Source organism: Bos mutus, chromosome 3 (assembly GCF_027580195.1).
Source record: "Bos mutus isolate GX-2022 chromosome 3, NWIPB_WYAK_1.1, whole genome shotgun sequence".
NCBI classification, from domain to species: Eukaryota; Metazoa; Chordata; class Mammalia; order Artiodactyla; family Bovidae; genus Bos; species Bos mutus.
The window spans coordinates 107,229,781-107,246,433 of NC_091619.1; the positions used below are offsets into that span (position 1 = coordinate 107,229,781).

General features: G+C 48.4%; 1 protein-coding gene across 2 annotated transcripts in view; it reads left to right on the forward strand.

Annotated features, from left to right (window-relative positions):
* Positions 1-16,653, forward strand: part of OSCP1 (organic solute carrier partner 1) — a 33,530-nt gene that overhangs the window by 8,847 nt on the left and 8,030 nt on the right. The window contains exons 2-6 of one of the 2 annotated variants that reach the window (XM_070368413.1): positions 1,738-1,892; positions 6,747-6,914; positions 7,453-7,533; positions 15,373-15,476; positions 16,396-16,524. In XM_070368413.1, coding sequence (XP_070224514.1) covers positions 1,738-1,892; positions 6,747-6,914; positions 7,453-7,533; positions 15,373-15,476; positions 16,396-16,524 — 637 coding nt within the window. The remainder of the gene's footprint in view (positions 1-1,737; positions 1,893-6,746; positions 6,915-7,452; positions 7,534-15,372; positions 15,477-16,395; positions 16,525-16,653) is intronic. The other variant, XM_070368414.1, reaches the window with a different exon arrangement.

Consider the following 16,653-nt stretch of genomic DNA (forward strand, 5'->3'; position numbering starts at 1 on the left):
TCGTGTCAGGGTGGGAGTGGGGAGAGGGGGTGTTTCCCTCCCCGCCTTGCTCTATAACCCTTCCATTTAAGATTTAAGTGCAGCTAGCCCTCAGCTCCCCACTTCTCCCCAAAACTGCTCTTTGAGATGCTTTAAAATGCTGGCCTGAGCCCTCAGGGTACTTCTGTCAGTTACTTACAGGTAGAAAGAGTTTCTGAAATCATGACCTTGCTTCACTGTCTAAGATACAAGGGTGACCGTGGGTCACCTGCTGTGTCCTTTGTGTGGCAAGAGGAGAGATCTGTATCTTTCAGCAATAATCACTCACGTGATTTTGTGTCATTATTTTAAGTACCCAGTTTTCTTTCAGATTTTAATTACTATGAATGTATAGTCTCAGCATCCATATACAGTCACCTTTAGGCAGGAATATATCTGGATTAATTAAGAATAATCTGCATTCAACCATATCTGTTTCTATTTCTTGTACCAAATGGTTTTCCTAGCCCTCAAATGATGTTATTTGAGTACCACAAAATATCTAAATGAATGAGTGAATGAAGACCTAGAATTAGAGATACTTAGCTTCCCTGGTAGCTCAGCTGATAAAGAATCCGCTTGTAATGCAGGAAACCCCAGCTCAATTCCTGGGTCAGGAAGATCCCCTGGAGAAGGGATAGGCTACCCACTCCAATATTCTTGCCTGGAGAGAACCCGCATGGACAGAGAAGCCTCGCAGGCTACAGTCCATGGGGTTGCAAAGAGCTGGACACAACTGAAGCGACTAAGCACACTAGGACCTTTTATTCTCGCCACCGGGACATTTTCCATCTGAACAACAGTATGGGACATATCACTACCGTATGATGTCAATATTATAGAGCATATAGAGAAATTAAGACATCCTTAAATGGTGTTATGGAGAAGGAAATGGCAACCCACTCCAGTACTCTTGCTTAGAAAATCCCACGGACAGAGGAGCCTGGTAGGCTGCAGTCCATAGGGTCGCGAAGAGTTGAAGAGTCGGGCATGACTAAGCGACTTCACTTTCACTTTTCACTTTCATGCATTGGAGGAGGAAGTGGCAACCCACTCCAGTGTTCTTGCCTGGAGAATCCCAGGGATGGGGGAGCCTGGTAGGCTGCCGTCTATGGGGTTGCACAGAGTCGGACGCGATTGAAGTGACTTAGCAGCAGCAGCAGCAAATGGTGTTAATCTGAAGTACACATCTTGTAGAAACACTAGAAGGAATTTTAATCTCTAACCAGTGGGTAGGCCCTGTGTCTATTTTTGTAAACTGTTTTGAAGAAGAAAAAAAAAAAAGTCAATTACCATTATAGGTCCCATTTTATAAAATTTAAAGTAAAAATGATATAGACTTGCTAAACAAACAGAAAAAGTGATGTTGTTTCTCATTTTGAGGTGGATATCTAATCTGCAATGCTAATAGAAGTCTTTTTTAAAGAAAGAATAAACATGTTCTCTATCATCAAGTGAAACGTTGTGTGTGAAGGTGGTTTGAACCACAGCACACTGCCACGTGTATGTTTGCCTTACGATGGGCTCAGAAGGCACTCTGGACCCTGCTTTCCACTGGGACACACGTGGGGTTTCTCCCCAAGAAGCAGGTCTCCAAGCACGCTGCATCCCCATACCACATAGGCCCTGCCCCTGCACTCCATCTGCACACAGGGAGCATTTCCTGAGGAAAGCTTCCACCAATGCTTTGCTCACCTGCATCCTCTCTTGTCTCGACAGTTATGAATGACATCATTTCAACCATGTTCAATCAAAAGTTCATGGACGAACTGTTCAAACCCCAAGAGCTCTACTCCAAGAAGGCCCTGAGGACCGTCTACGACCGCCTGGCTCACGCCTCGATCATGAGACTGAACCAGGCCAGCATGGATAAGGTAAGCAGCTGCCTCCGTCCCCAGGGCTGCGTTTCTTATGGATTACCACAGACTGGAGTCCCAGGAGATGATGTGTGCAGTGGTGCATGGCAAAAGATAGGCACGTGTAACCATGGCTTATTCTTGAGTTTCAAGTTGGGAAGGACCCCAGAAGTCATCCGCACCAACCCCTCTGTTCAGTTCAGTTCAGTCTCTCAGCCATGTTCAACTCTTTGTGACCCCGTGGACTGCAGCACACCAGGCTTCCCTGTCCATCACCAACTCCTGGAGCTTGCTCAAACTCATATCCATCAAGTTGGTGATGCCATCCAACCATCTCATCCTCTGTCGTCCCCTTCTCCTCCAGCCTTCAACCTTTCCAAGCATCAGGGTCTTTTCCAGTGAGTCAGTTCTTCGCATCAGGTGGCCAAATACTGGAGCTTCAAAGCCCTCTGTAGTTTATTAAGCCATTATATATATCACCCACCGAGAGTGCGGGTCTGCATGCCCACATTTAGATTGTGAGGGACAGGGAGGCCTGACATGCTGCAATCCACGGGGTCACAAAGAGCCAGGCTCGACTGCGTGAACAATACCAATCCAATCCAAGCACCCAGCCCTGCTTAATTCTGCTTCCTTCTTAACAGATCTCGGCCCTGCACGCCAGGCATTTTTTAAAGAGCAAATTCAAAACCACTCAGTCTCTACTTCTAATGTAAACATGTCTGTTTCTTTGCGGAACAATTTTTTAGGGTACTGATTTTAAAAGGAATAATTCCAAATAAATAATGTCAGAGAACAGATAGATCTCCTGTTCATCAGAATTCCAGACACTTTATATACATGCCCCGCCCTCAGGGAGAGAGAGCAGAACTCCCCACTCCTTGAATGTGGCTGCGATTGGTGACTTCCTTCCAAGGAAGACAGTATGCAAAGCGGGGGAGGGGGACAACTAACTTCTCAGTGGAGAAACATGGCAAATATTACCGCAACCAGGAGGTAACATCAGCAGTGATAAGCCATGTGGCCGTACCCTGGTATGACAAGATGAGAATAACGCTTTGCCTCTGTGATCTTCCTCCCCAAAACCCACAACCCCAGGCTGATCATGAAGAAAAACAGCAGACAAATACCATTCGGAGGTCATGTTAAAAAAATACCTGACCTGTCATCGAAATTGTCAGGGCCACCAAAAACAAGGAAAACTAGAGAAACCGTCACAGCCAAGAGGAGCCTAAGGAGCCATGATGACTTAAATAGAATGTGGGAAATGGAACTGAAATAGGACATTAGGAGAAACTAATCTGAATAACAAGGCTTCCCTGATAGCTCAATTGGTAAAGAATCCACCTGCAATGCAGGAGACCCCGCTTCGATTCCTGGGTCAGGGCAATCCCCTGGAAAAGGGATAGGCTACCCACTCCAGTATTCTTGGGCTTCCCTTGTGGCTCAGCTGGTAAAGAATCTTCCTGCAATGCGAAATAATGTTAATAAGAATCCCTTTTCAAGTCCCTTTATTATGTGAATTTCTATAAATCGTGAGGACTGACAGTGGGTGCCAGGTGTGCAAAAAGCAACACTGTCTCAGTGCTGGCACCTGGAAACCTCAGGGAGACAGACTGCCTTCAACTGTGCCTTCTTCAGTTCAATTCAGTTCAGTTCAGTCACTCAATCGTGTCCGACTCTTTGCGACCCCATGAATCGCAGCACGCCAGGCCTCCCTGTCCATCACCAACTCCCGGAGTTCACTCAGACTCACGTCCATCCAGTCAGTGATGCCATCCAGCCATCTCATCCTCTGTCGTCCCCTTCTCCTCCTGCCCCCAATCCCTCCCAGCATCAGAGACTTTTCCAATGAGTCAACTCTTCGCATGAGGTGGCCAAAGTACTGGAGTTTCAGCTTCAGCATCATTCCCTCCAAAGAAATCCCAGAGCTGATCTCCTTGCTGTCCAAGGGACTTTCAAGAGTCTTCTCCAACGCCACAATTCAAAAGCATCAATTCTTCGGCACTCAGCCTTCTTCACAGTCCAACTCTCACATCCATACATGACCACTGGAAAAACCATAGCCTTGACTAGACGGACCTTTGTTGGCAAAGTAATGTCTCTGCTTTTGAATATGCTATCTAGGTTGGTCATAACTTTTCTTCCAAGGAGTAAGCGTCTCCCTCTTGCCTCCTGCCAATTACCTTTAGAAAGTTACTTTAGCTCCCTGAGCCTCCATCTTCTCATCTATAAAATGGGGATAATAAAAGCTGCTCCATTAGTTAGAGGGAGGATTAAGTGAGAAACATACATAATGACAGAAGAAAGATAAATGTTCAGTATCTTCTCCTCTCTGCTTCTTCATCTCCCTCTGCCTTTAAGAAAGTTTAGGTTTCCATTGAGATATGACACAGGATTTAGAAACAAAAAACCTGGGGTTAGAGTCCTAGTTCTACCAATGCCATGCATGCATGCTAAGTCGCTTCAGTCGTGTCTGACTCTGTGGGACCCCATGGACAGCAGCCCACCAGGCTCCTCTGTCCACAGGATTCTCCAGGCAAGAGTACTGGAGTGGGTTGCCATTTCCTTCTCCACTACCAATGGCTATGAGACTCAATTCACTGAATAACTCTGAACTTTGATTTCTTCATCTTATACCTGTTTTTATACTTTATTCCTAGCACAGTGTCCTGTACACAACAGGTACTTAATGTTTGATGATGATGGCTGAGAGTCTCAAATCTACGTCTCTAGTATTAGACAAGCCTGCACATGCATGCACACACACACACACACACACAGACCGAGACAGCTCCTGCTGTATGTCGCTTTCTCTTTTTTAATGTTATTATTGGATATAGTTGCTTTACAGTGTTGCGTTAGTTTCTTCTGTACAACAAAGTGAGGCAGCATATGCTTACGTACATCTCCTCCCTTTTGAGCCTCTCTCCCGCCACCCCACCCCTCTATGTAGGCAGGCACTTTCTAAGTGAAATGTCTAGCTGCATGTTGGAGAAAGGAGATCATGGAGAGGGTTCTAGCAAGTGCTTCAGGATCCGACTGTCTTTAGTTTCAAATCTCACCCTGCTACTTTTTACCAGCCATGTGAAATTGGGCACGTTTTTTCATTTTTAAACCTGGTATAATACCTACCTCGGTATTCTTGCCTGGAGAATCCCATGGACAGAGGAGCCTAGCAGGCTATAGGTCTATAGGTCTATAGGGTCACAAAGAGTCGGACACGACTGAGCGACTGAACTGAACTGAACACACATGTAGAGTTCTTGTGAAATTAAATGGGATTAGTTGAGGTCATGCACATCCGTGTGCTCCGCAAAGCACTCGGGTGGTTTAACTTTCAGTCCTGCCTCAGACATGTCCGTACCTTCTCTCCCAAACTTGCCTCCAGCAGCAGCGTCATGTAGCATCATGCATCTCGCAGGCACCACGTTGAAAATGCTGTGGTCAATTTGGACAGCCCTCATCTTTGTCCCCCAGATCCAATCAGGCAGTCAACGTGCACTAACAAACAGCTTTTCTCCTGAGTGTCACAGTCTCTTCTTTCCCCTGCCTCATCCTTCCCCGCCATCTTCCTTCCAGGCCTTCCATCTGGGTTTCTCCAACAAAATTTCTTTCTTTCATACGATCATGTTATTGCCACCCTCCTAGGAGCCAGGCACCAGCTGACTGCCCTCACTCCAGCCTCTCCCTTCTCGCACATCTCATCATGGCCAGACTCACTAATCTTGTTTAATTACCACTTTTATCACATCAGCGCAGAAAATTTCAGTAGCCCCCTAATTCCTACCTCATCTAGTCTAAATTATTTTGTGCATCTTTCAAAAACGTTTAATATTCTAACCTTGCCATAATTATCCAACTTTATTTCCCACCACCCCCAACATAAACCATCCCCTCCAGTCAGGCTGTTCTACTCTTTCTCCCAGGAAAACAGCACACCCACGGCTTGCCTCCGGACCCTCAAGCATACTGTTCCCTACCACCCGAATGCCTTTTTCCTCCCTTACCCGGTTGGAACCCTGCCTCAAGTCTGTATGAGGCCCACTTCTCCCACAAAGCCCATCGTGACCACTGTGGTCCTCGCCAGAGTCACCTCTGATCTTCATGAAAGGTCATACCATTCGTGGAGCTTGTTGATGTCCCATTAAGTTCCATTATTCATTTAATACAGTCATAGAACCTCAGTCTTGCCATTTTGACATGTGTTTTCTCATTTACACCTCTCAGCAGTTCTGCAACGTTGAGGAATTAGGGCATACTTTTTACACATGAGAAAACTCAGGCTCAGAGAGGCAAAGAGACTTGGCCAGGGCCATCCAACAAACCTGAGCTTCCCAGGTGGCTCAGTAGGTAAAGAGTCTGCAATGGAGGAGATGCAGGTTCGATCCTTGGGTCAGGACGATCCCCTGGAGTAGGAAAGGGCAACCCACTCCAGTATTCTTGCCTGGAAAATCCCTTGGACCAGGGATCCTGGCGGGCTACAGCCCACACCAGGGGTTGCAGAGAATCAGACACAGCTGAGCGCAGCAGGGCAGCAGCACATCCACATCTTCGGCAAGGAGGGCTCGAACTGGGGCTTTTATTCTCCAAGCCCAGCACCCAGTCCCGGGCCCCACAGCTGCCTGTATTGTTTCATATTCGTTCCATCAGTGGACACTCTGGTTTGCCCAGGTACGTCCCGATTCACTGCTGTTGCCCCAGCTTGTGACCGCCACCCCCTTTCGCTCTCATCAGTGTCTTGGTTTGCATGATGTGGTCACTGAGCTGCATGGTAAGCGCTGAATTGTTTCCGGTACTGAATCACTGTTGGAGGTTTGAGGCCTGCCTTTATATAAGGTCCGTTTCTTTTGTTCACGTGTGGGTTGGCAGCTCTATGACCTGATGACAATGGCTTTCAAGTATCAAGTGTTGCTGTGTCCTCGTCCCAAGGATGTGCTGCTGGTCACTTTGAATCACTTAGATGCCATCAAGGGACTCATCCAAGATTCCCCAACCATCCTTCATCAAGTGGACAAGACGTTTCGGCAGCTGACTGACGTAAGCGGGCTGTCGGTGCACCTCCTCTCAGCCCCCAGTACTCATTCCCATTCGCCTGTTAAGGACAGGCAGGTTCTATGACAAAGGAAACAGGACAGGGAATGACCCAGCCGGCCACTGTCCCAGAAAGTTCCACAATCCACAGGAATCCATTTTGGTAACACAAGAGATGTTGTCATCTTATACCCTCTCACTGGGGCCTTCATACCTGGGAAAGCGGAGGCACAGAACATCGCAGTTCTTGCCTAACTTTTCTGAAGGGAGTCAGTAGTAGATATTCTGTGGAATCTTGGGGAACAGGAGAGGCAGAATGTGCCCTGCTCAGTGTGCTGCGGTGGGGTTTGCCCCTTGGGTGGACGGGGGGTGGGGTGGGGTGCGGGTGGTATTCCCCTCCTGCCCCTCCACCCCGCCCAGCAGCTGAGTCTTCTCCTTGCCCTCTGGCTCCATCTCTGGGCACCCACCACCCCCCGCTCCCCCCACCACAGTCTCCCATCTCACTTCTGAAAGCAGAATGCCTGTTTCTGCTTTGCCTGCACAGATATACGGGGGCCTCTCTGCGGGGGAGTTCCAGCTGATCCGACAGACACTCCTCATCTTCTTCCAGGACCTGCACATCCGGGTGAGTGAGTGGGTGACCCGGGAGTGCCCTGCGCTGCTGCCCTCGCGAGACAGGGCGCAAGTCGTCAGGGCAGACCAAGACTGGGATTCCGCCCCATTAGCACATCCTCGGTGTTTGCTTCCGTGATGATCAACTGTCTGATGATAAATCTCAGCGGGTTTTCAAGGAACCAAGCAGGACGGTGATGCCACATTCCCTCCCAGTTACCTTCTGTATGTTTCTTTAAAATATGGCTTCTTCCCTTGCTTCTCCAGGCTCCCAGTCTGATCTCAACTCCAAAACCTTTTCCCGAGCCTTTATTGCCTTGACTTGTCCAGCATCTGAGCTGTCAGGAGGCAGCCCTCTTGCTCCAGGGAACAGTCCCCATCTCGGCCGGCCCTAACCTCTCCCATCTCTCCGTCTTTCAGTCCTTGCTCCCCTCCTTCTGTCTCCAAGCCTTTCCCCTTCTGGCTTTACCCACCCCCTGCTCTTGAATCACTTTCCCCCCCACTTTGCTGCCAACTAACTCCTCTATCTGTGGTGACTCCTACTTCTAACCTCTGCACCCCCCTTACCCCAGCCCTGCCATCAAGACCCACATCGCCACCTGCTTCTAAAAAGTTCCCCCAGTGCCCACAGCCTCATGTGTGCAGCTAAACGAGTCTCCAGAATTCAAGTCCTGCCTAACTTCCTGGTTTCTTTTGAGAGGACCGCCATCCCCTCACTCATTTGGCTCAGCCCCAGCCCATCACACCTTTGGTTTCCCTTCTCTGATCTTCATCTGATTGTGTCTGCAGCCCATCGAGTCTGCCTCTTCAGTGTCCACGCCCTCCTGTCCACTCCGGTCGCTCAGCTCAGGCCTTCATACTTTTTGTTGGCCCTTGCCTCGCAGTTGACGCGACCACCTCTTCTCACACCTGCTCCAGACAGTTCTACACTCCAAGTTTGAAAACCCACATTCCTGAGCTTCTGACTTTGGGGCCTGTCTCTCTTGGCTGGGACTTTGTTCCTTCCCGTAATTTAGCACACTGATATGGGAAAGACACCCACAGTGAGCCAGGCACTAGAGTCAGGCACTCCCATTTGAATCCCAGCTCCAGCACAGCTCCGTGACCTTGGGCAAATTACTTCCCTGAGGCTTTAGTTTCACCATCTAAAGTGACAGTGAAAGTGAAGTCGCTCAGTCGTGTCTGACTCTTTGCGACCCCATGGACTGTAGCCTATCAGGCTCCTCTGTCCATGGGATTTTCCAGGCAGTAGTACTGGAGTGGATTGCCATTTCCTTCTCCAGGGGATCTTCCTGACCCAGGGATTGAACCCGGGTCTTCCGCAAAATTGTGGAAATGATAATACCTGATTTAGAGTTTGTCAGGGGGATTAAGTAAGGCATCACATGTAACATATGTATTTGCATATATACATGTTTGAGTGAACTCTGGGAGTTGGTGATAGACAGGAAGGCCTGGTGTGCTGCGATTCATGGGGTCGCAAAGAGTTGGACACAACTGAGCGACTGACCTGAACTGATGTGTGTATGTGTATATATACACACTACCGAGTGCTTCTGGCAGGAGGGACAGGACCCTGGTCGTGGTGGTTGCCTCCCGGGGGCGGGGAAGTGCGTGGAGGACAGGGATGCAAAAGAGACCTACTTTCCCTTGTATACTCTTTGAACTTTTTTTTTTTTTGGCCACATTGTGAAGCTTACAGGATCTTAGTTTCCCCAACCGGGGATCAAACCCGTGCCCCCTGCAGTGGAAGCACAGTGTCCTAACCAGTGGGCCAGCAGGGAAGTCCCGCTCTTTGGACTTTTTGAATTTTGTACATGTTCATGTGTAACATATTCACAAACAGAAATATTTTTTTAAAAAAAGAGAAATAGGGACCACTGCAGAGGGTGCAGGTTCAACTCCAGATCGGGGAACGAAGATCCCCCATGCTGTGCAGTATGGCCAGAAAATAATAATATTAAATCCAAAAAAAAAGGAAATAAATAAAATATATGTAGAACCTTGTTATTTCCCTCCTATGAACAGGGAAAGATAAATTGATGACAATGCTGAGGCCAATTTTATTTTTAACCCTCATGAATAATTTCATTTGCTATGGATGGAGCAATAATAACATCAATGTAAATCAAGATCTCTAATAGTCATCAATTGAAATTAAAAATGTGAAAGTACAAATAAGATTAAGTTTTACATTACTTTAAAATATTGAAAACCCTGCTGTCAAGCCTGTGCATATTTGGACAATATTTTATGGATCGTTGTAATATAAGCAGCCATATTGATTTCTCAGTTCTGGCAAGATGAAATTCATTATGATGAGAAGACTCCTAATAATAAGTCTATAACAAAATCATTAAAACATATTAAACCACAAACTACATTAAGCTTTAATTGCTAAATGGGCAGGCAATAAAACATCAGAATGTTCATCAAGAGAAATAGGAATCACATATCCTGACATTACTCAGCCACTGGTCTGTAACATCTGGCTGCTTTTCCAAATCTGGCCTTTAATGGTATTTCTGCTCAGCTGCTCTTTATGATTGCCTATACAGATTTTCTCTGTGTTCGAAACAGTCTTGGTAGTTTTTAGATTGTTTAGCAAAACCAACCAACTAAATCAAGAAAACACAGCTCTGACCTAACATTCCCTTGCTCATTGTTTAACCAAAGCAAATACAAGACTCCACATCCTAACATCCAGAGCTTTCTGTGATATCACAAAGCAACCTGACTGGGACTGTCCTGGCAGTCCAGTGACCAATACTCTGCACTCCCAGTGTAGGGGGCCCAGGTTCCATCCTCAGGGAACTAGATCGTGCACGCCACAGCTGAAGGTCCTATGTGCCACAGCTAAGACCCAGAGCAGCCAAATAAATGATAAGTAAAGATTTAAAAACAAAAGCAGCCTGAAGTGGCCTTAGTATGGTCCAGGCCCTGACCTGTGCCCTGGGCCCAAGAGGCTGCGCAGAGACTGATTCCATATGGAATCAGAGCAGTTACGTGCAGGCGTCTCAAGTCCCAACCCCTTCAGCCCTCTGGAGCGCCTTCAGAGTTGCCTCCTACGGGGTAGACCGTCCGGTCGCCCGCCCTCTCCCGAACGCCCCTCCGCGTGCGCGCATCTTCTGTCGCGGACTTTCCTCCTGCGCTTCCGCTCTTCCAGTTGGCAAACGTCACTCCATCTTCACCTCTTCACAGCCTGGTCCTCGCATCTCCACTCCGTTATCCACTCCACTTGGAAACACTGCATCCCTGGAAAACTAGTCGGTCTAACCAATATGTACTGAGTGCCTGCTCCACTCCAGGTCATTTTCGGTCCTGAGATATAGAAGTGAACAAGGCAGAGGCCCTGCCCTGAGAAGGCTCCATGCCAGTAGGAAGAAACCACGAGGACACGTTAAGTTGTGTTCCAGTTCTGATAATTCTCAGGAAGATGGCCTTATAGGAGGGAACTGGGATGGGATGTTGCTTCCGACCAGCTCTGTCCAACAGAGCTTCCTGTCATGATGGAAATGTTCTGTATCCATGCTGTCCACTGAGAGAGCCACTAGCCCCATAGGGCTGTTGGGTACTTGAAACATGGCTCATCAGACAGAGAAACTGAGCTGTTAATTTAATCTAAATTTAAATAGTCACACTTGACTAATAGCTACCTTACTGGACAATATATCCTTAGATGGTAGAGGCAAGGACAGCCTTTCTGAGGACAGACATTTCAGCTGAGAGTATAACTAACAAAGATCTCAGGGAAGAGCTTCTAGCCTGAAGGGACAGCGAGTTCAAAGACCATTAAGTGGGAAAAGCACGAAACGCCCCATGGACAGAGAGAAAGGCTGTGTGAACAGAGCATGTCTAGGCGGGGGCAGTACTCAAATAAAGTTAACCACCTAGGTAGGGTGAGTGCTCGCTGAGCAGGAGACGCCAGTCATGAATAAACTGGTTCTTACCTACCAGGTGACTTAGCTTTAGATTCTAGTAAGGACTTTATCCTAAGAGTAAAGAAAAGATCTGGAGGATTTTAAGATGAACTGATAACATGATCTGACTTGGATCTGGAAAATGAACTAAAAGAGGTAGGCCAGCAGTTACAAAATCTAGGTAAAAATATGAGATCCAGGTAAAAAAGGAAAGCACTTGGACTAGGTGTTTGCTCTGGAAATCATGAAAAATATTCACATACTCACCTTCAGGGCAGGGTCAATAAGATTTACTCAGAGATTGGATGTGGGGAATGAGGGAAAGAGGAATGAAGAACAGCTCCTAGGTTGCTGGTGCCATTTTCTGAGTTGGGGAAGGACGGAAGGGAAGGATATTTGAGTAGAAAAAGTCGTTCTGTTTACGCTCGATTTGCTCTCTGAGTAGCAGAGTCAAGCAAGTAGCTGGATGTCTAAACCCGGAGCTCAGAGGGGAGAGGAAAGCCGGAGGCGTGACGTGGGCATCCTAGCATGCAGCAGAGAGGCTGTATGCAAAGTCTTCTCGCCACTTGAAGGCGGCCGGTCATTTCCTTCATCCACAGGCAGGCTGCAAGAAGCAGGGTCGGCATTCTACCAGCTTCCCCCTCCCTTTCAGATCATTATTTTCCTGCCTACACAAACTTAGCCCTCCTCTTATAAGGCCAGACCAGCAACCATCACACCGTCCAAAGCCCCACAGTCAGCCCTCACTGTTGAAACAAACTGTGAAGTCACTCACCCACATTCCCCAAGCATGTACATCCCTGGCTCACTTCCTCCCGGCCACCTGAATCCCGCCATCATGCTGGGGAGTGTGGGCACTCATGGAGCATTCAGCACGCTAGCCCCGCAGCTCCACAACCTTCATTCCCTCTTTCCATAGGAAACACGTGTCCTGCCCTCAGGACCTCCTCAGAGAAGGGAACGTGCACTAAGTGCCTTACGGATGTTTGATTCTGACCCAGAAAAGAGAGGACACTGTGGGGCATGGCCACCTCTACCTAAGAGCATCAGGGCGTCTGCACAGAGGATCCGAGAGCTTTAAAAGAAAGAGGTTTTCCCCAGGACCATGGGAAAACAAGAGGAGGGGTTAAGAGGACACCACCTTGTAAAGCACCTTCAGGTGACCACCCGGCGTGACGGGCAGTGCAGGGGTCAGAAGGCTGCCTCGGGCTCGAGGAGGAGCGCGGCTGCAGAGAGGAGCATGGGCCAGCTGGACATCGTCGGGCAGGCGGCTAAGCCAGTGAACCAGGAGAGGAACACGGTCAGAGAGGAGTTGAGAAGATTCTCTGTAGCAGCAGAGTGGAGGACAGATCCAACACAGATGAGAGCAGAGGCAGGGAGGCTCTGCAGTCCCCAGGCTAGAGGTGGTGAAGGTCCGAGCTAGGGAGCAGGGCAGAGAGGAGGGGCCGGACACAGAAATGATCACTGGATGAGCAGGGCCTGGCCACTGAATAGCCATGGGAAGGTGGTGGGCGGGGGACTCAGATTGCTGACGTGGTGACCTGGTGGTGTCATTCAGGGGGATCAGGTTAGGGAAGACGGATGGAGCCCTGTTCTGAGCAGGGTGAATTGGAGGTGCTTCCCATGGATCCGTGGACATATTTAATAGGCAGTGGGATTAGACGGGTCAGATGCCCAGGAAAGAAGACTGAGTGGAGGCTCCAGACCTGGGAGCCGTCAGCAATGAGGTGAACACCGGTGTATGGGAAGAGAGGAGATCACCTCAGAATAAAAAGGGTGGAGTGAGAGGAACAGGGCACAGGAGCACTGGTGTATGGGAAGAGAGGAGATTACCTCGGAATAAAAAGGGTGGAGTGAGAGGAACAGGGCACAGGAGAGTCACAGCTAAGCTGAGTGTCAGCAGAGGGGCTGGGCAAGCAGGCAGACCAAACAGTCCCCTCCAGCCAAGGGCAGATCTTCAGGTCAAACCCAGACACACACTTGACTAAATTTGTACATTTCGGGTCTATGACATAGTCACCCCTGTTAGAATTAACTAACCAGAAAGTCCAAAACAGGCATAAAGTCTCACTTCTCTCAGAATTTTCTTTCTCCTTGCTTGTATTCATATCCCGTGGTCACAGAATCTCAAGGTTAAAATGTCCTTAAAACCAAACCCTCCAACCAAACCAGTGTACACACTCCTCCCAAAACATGCCTTTTTGCCCACCCATTGTGGCTCAGCTGGTAAAGAATCCACCTGCGGTGCGGGAGACCTGGGTTTGATCCCTGGGTTGAGAAGATCCCCCTGGAGAAGGTAAAGGCTACCCCACTCCAGTATTCTGGCCTGGAGAATTCCATGGACTGTAGAGTCCGTGGGGTCGCAAAGAGTCAGACACGACTGAGTGACTTCCACTTTCACTTTCTGTGTTTCTGAAGTGTCTTCACACCCAGCCTCCCCAGGCCCAGCTCCACACCCACAGTGGCCCCTGCCCACCCGCTCTGCCTGTGGTCACTCTCTTTGGTGGGCTCTTTTGCATGTGCAGCATACTGCTCTTGACAGTGTCATCGTTTCTGCACTCTATGCTGTGTCCTGCATCCAATCAGACTGTGATACTGAGACTGTTAGCTACCTCTCATCGGGCACTTATGTGTCAGGCTCTGTGGAAAGGACTTCTTGTTCATTACCTGATTTAGTGCTCAACTAACCCATTGAATAGGTTCTGTTACTATCCTCAGACGACCAAAGAGAAAGGTAGCATAACTTACCAAAATACTCAGAGCCAAGGAGAGGCCCAGCTGAGCTGTGCGCCTGGACAGTGTAACGTCGGCAGGCCACGCTGCCAGCGTACAAATCCTCAGCACTTTGCACTTTCACTGCCTTGTGTGCAACAGATGCTTATTCTTGGCAATGTTACTGATATAATCTTGTGGAATTTTAGAGTTTGAAGGAACCTTCAACTTTATCTCACTTTACAGATGAGGAAGAAACTGATTTTTTTTTTTTTTGGCCATGCTGTACAACTTGTGGGATCTCAGTTCCCCAACCAGAGACTGAACCCAGGCCCCCTGCAGTGAAAGCACCCAGTCTTAACCACTGGACTGCCAGGAAACTCCCCAATAAAACTGATGGGATTTAATTCAACCAAGACCTCAATACAAGAGTGCATGAAGCAAGGAGGAGAAATAAGCATAGTGTGGGGTTTTGACTCACGTAGTAGACTTTCAGACTCTATGCCCGCTGGACCCACCCGGCCGGCCCCTCCTCACCAGTCCAGCACGTGGCTGAGAGCTTGCAGTCAGAAACACAAGGGTGTGAATCCTCAGCTCTGCCCCTTATGAGCTGGTAGGCCTGGAGGGAGTGTCTTAACCTCTGAGGAGATAATGAGGGTCTTAACAGCTCCAGCCTCAGAGCTATATAGAGAGTTTATAAGGAACCAAGGAATGGACATAGAATCTGGAGTCATCCTTGATTTTGAATCCTTCTGGGAAAGTCGCTTCACTCTCTGAACCCCAACCTCCTCATCGTGAAGGCAGGGGTCGCGCTATCCATGGGCTTCCCTGGTAGCTCAGCTGGTAAAGAACCTGCCTGCAATGCAGGAGACCCCAGTTCGATCCCTGGGTTGGGAAGATCCCCTGGAGGAGGGCATGGCAACCCACTCCAGAATTCTACCCTGGAGAATCCCCATAAACAGAGGAGCCTGGCGGGCTGCAGTCCACAGGGACACATGAGTTGGACACAACTGAGTAAGCACAGCACAGCAGCACTACCTCCCTGGGAGGTTTGTTATGTGGCTCAAAGAGGTTCTGTTTGTAAAAACACTATACTCCGCAGGTGTTTGTCATGGTGTGTTTTTCTCTCGTCTTAAGCCATTACACACTTCCCATTCTCAGAATGCATATGTCTATGGAAATATGCCAAGAAAATGACGCCAAGTATTTTTTCCCCCCAGGTGTCCATATTTCTAAAGGACAAAGTTCAGAATTCCAGTGGTCGCTTCGTGTTGCCAGTGTCCGGGCCCGTCCCCTGGGGAACTGAAGTCCCTGGACTCATCAGGTGAATGAATGCTCAACAGTAATTGTCAGACCAGTGTTCAGGGGACCGGGAAAGCAATATGTGGGCCGCCACATAGACTGCAGCCATGCTCGGCCCCTCCCTTTCTCCAGTTAAGCACAGCAGAGAGGAGGTAAGGTTTAATCCCAGCTTGTCACCTAGCAGATACTCCAAGATTTATTTCTTCATCTATTGAATGTTTACTGTGAGGATGAATATGATAATACTGTAATGCTCTAAAGTGCTACACACCACCCAGTACATAGCATATACTCAATAAATATTATTATCATTATTATTGTATTACTATCACCCAGCTGGCGTTAGCGGTAAAGAATCCACCTGCCAATGCGGGAGATGCAAGAGACGTGGATTTGATCCTGGGTCTGGGTCGGGAAGATCCCCTGGAGTAGGAAATGGCACCCTGCTTCAGTATTCTTGCCTGGAAAATTCGACAGACAAAGGAGCCTGGCGTGCTACAGTCCTTGGGGCTGCAAAGTCAGATGCGACTGAGCGCACAAACCCACACACACACACACACAGTTACATCAGCTAGCATCTTTATTTTGAAGCAGCATGTAAATTCCCTCTGGTCCCATAGTACAAAGAATAATGAAGCCTCCGGGACTCTCCAGGCTTGGAGAGCGTGGCATCACGTCCTGCTTTGTCTTTTTTTTTAGTATTTATTTATTTGGCTGCATCAGGTCTTAGTTGTGGCGCGTGGGATCGCTTGTTGAGACACGGGCTCTCTACTTGGCGCACAGAGCGTGCAGGCTTAGCAGCTGTAGCATGCGGGCTTAGCTGCTCTGTGGCATATGGGATCTTAGTTCCCCAACCAAGATTCAGACCCATGCGTTGCGCGGTGAATTCCTAACCACTAGACCACCAGGGAAATCCCATCATGTCCTACTTTGTCTCGTAGAACATTCAACAACAAAGGCAAAGAAGTGAAGAGGACAGAATTTAAGCACGGCGGGAGCTATGTCGCTGCCCCCAAAGAAGGGTCTCTTGAGCTCTATGGAGACCGAGTCCTGAAACTGGGAACTAATATGTAAGCAAATTCTTCCTTCCCCAAATGAATTCCAGTGCAGCAGAGGTCCCTTCATTTAAAAAACTGGCTTGACTTCTGCAGTGAAAAACCCCTGCTGACAATTGAAGAAATTTCCCCTTAGAGACACGG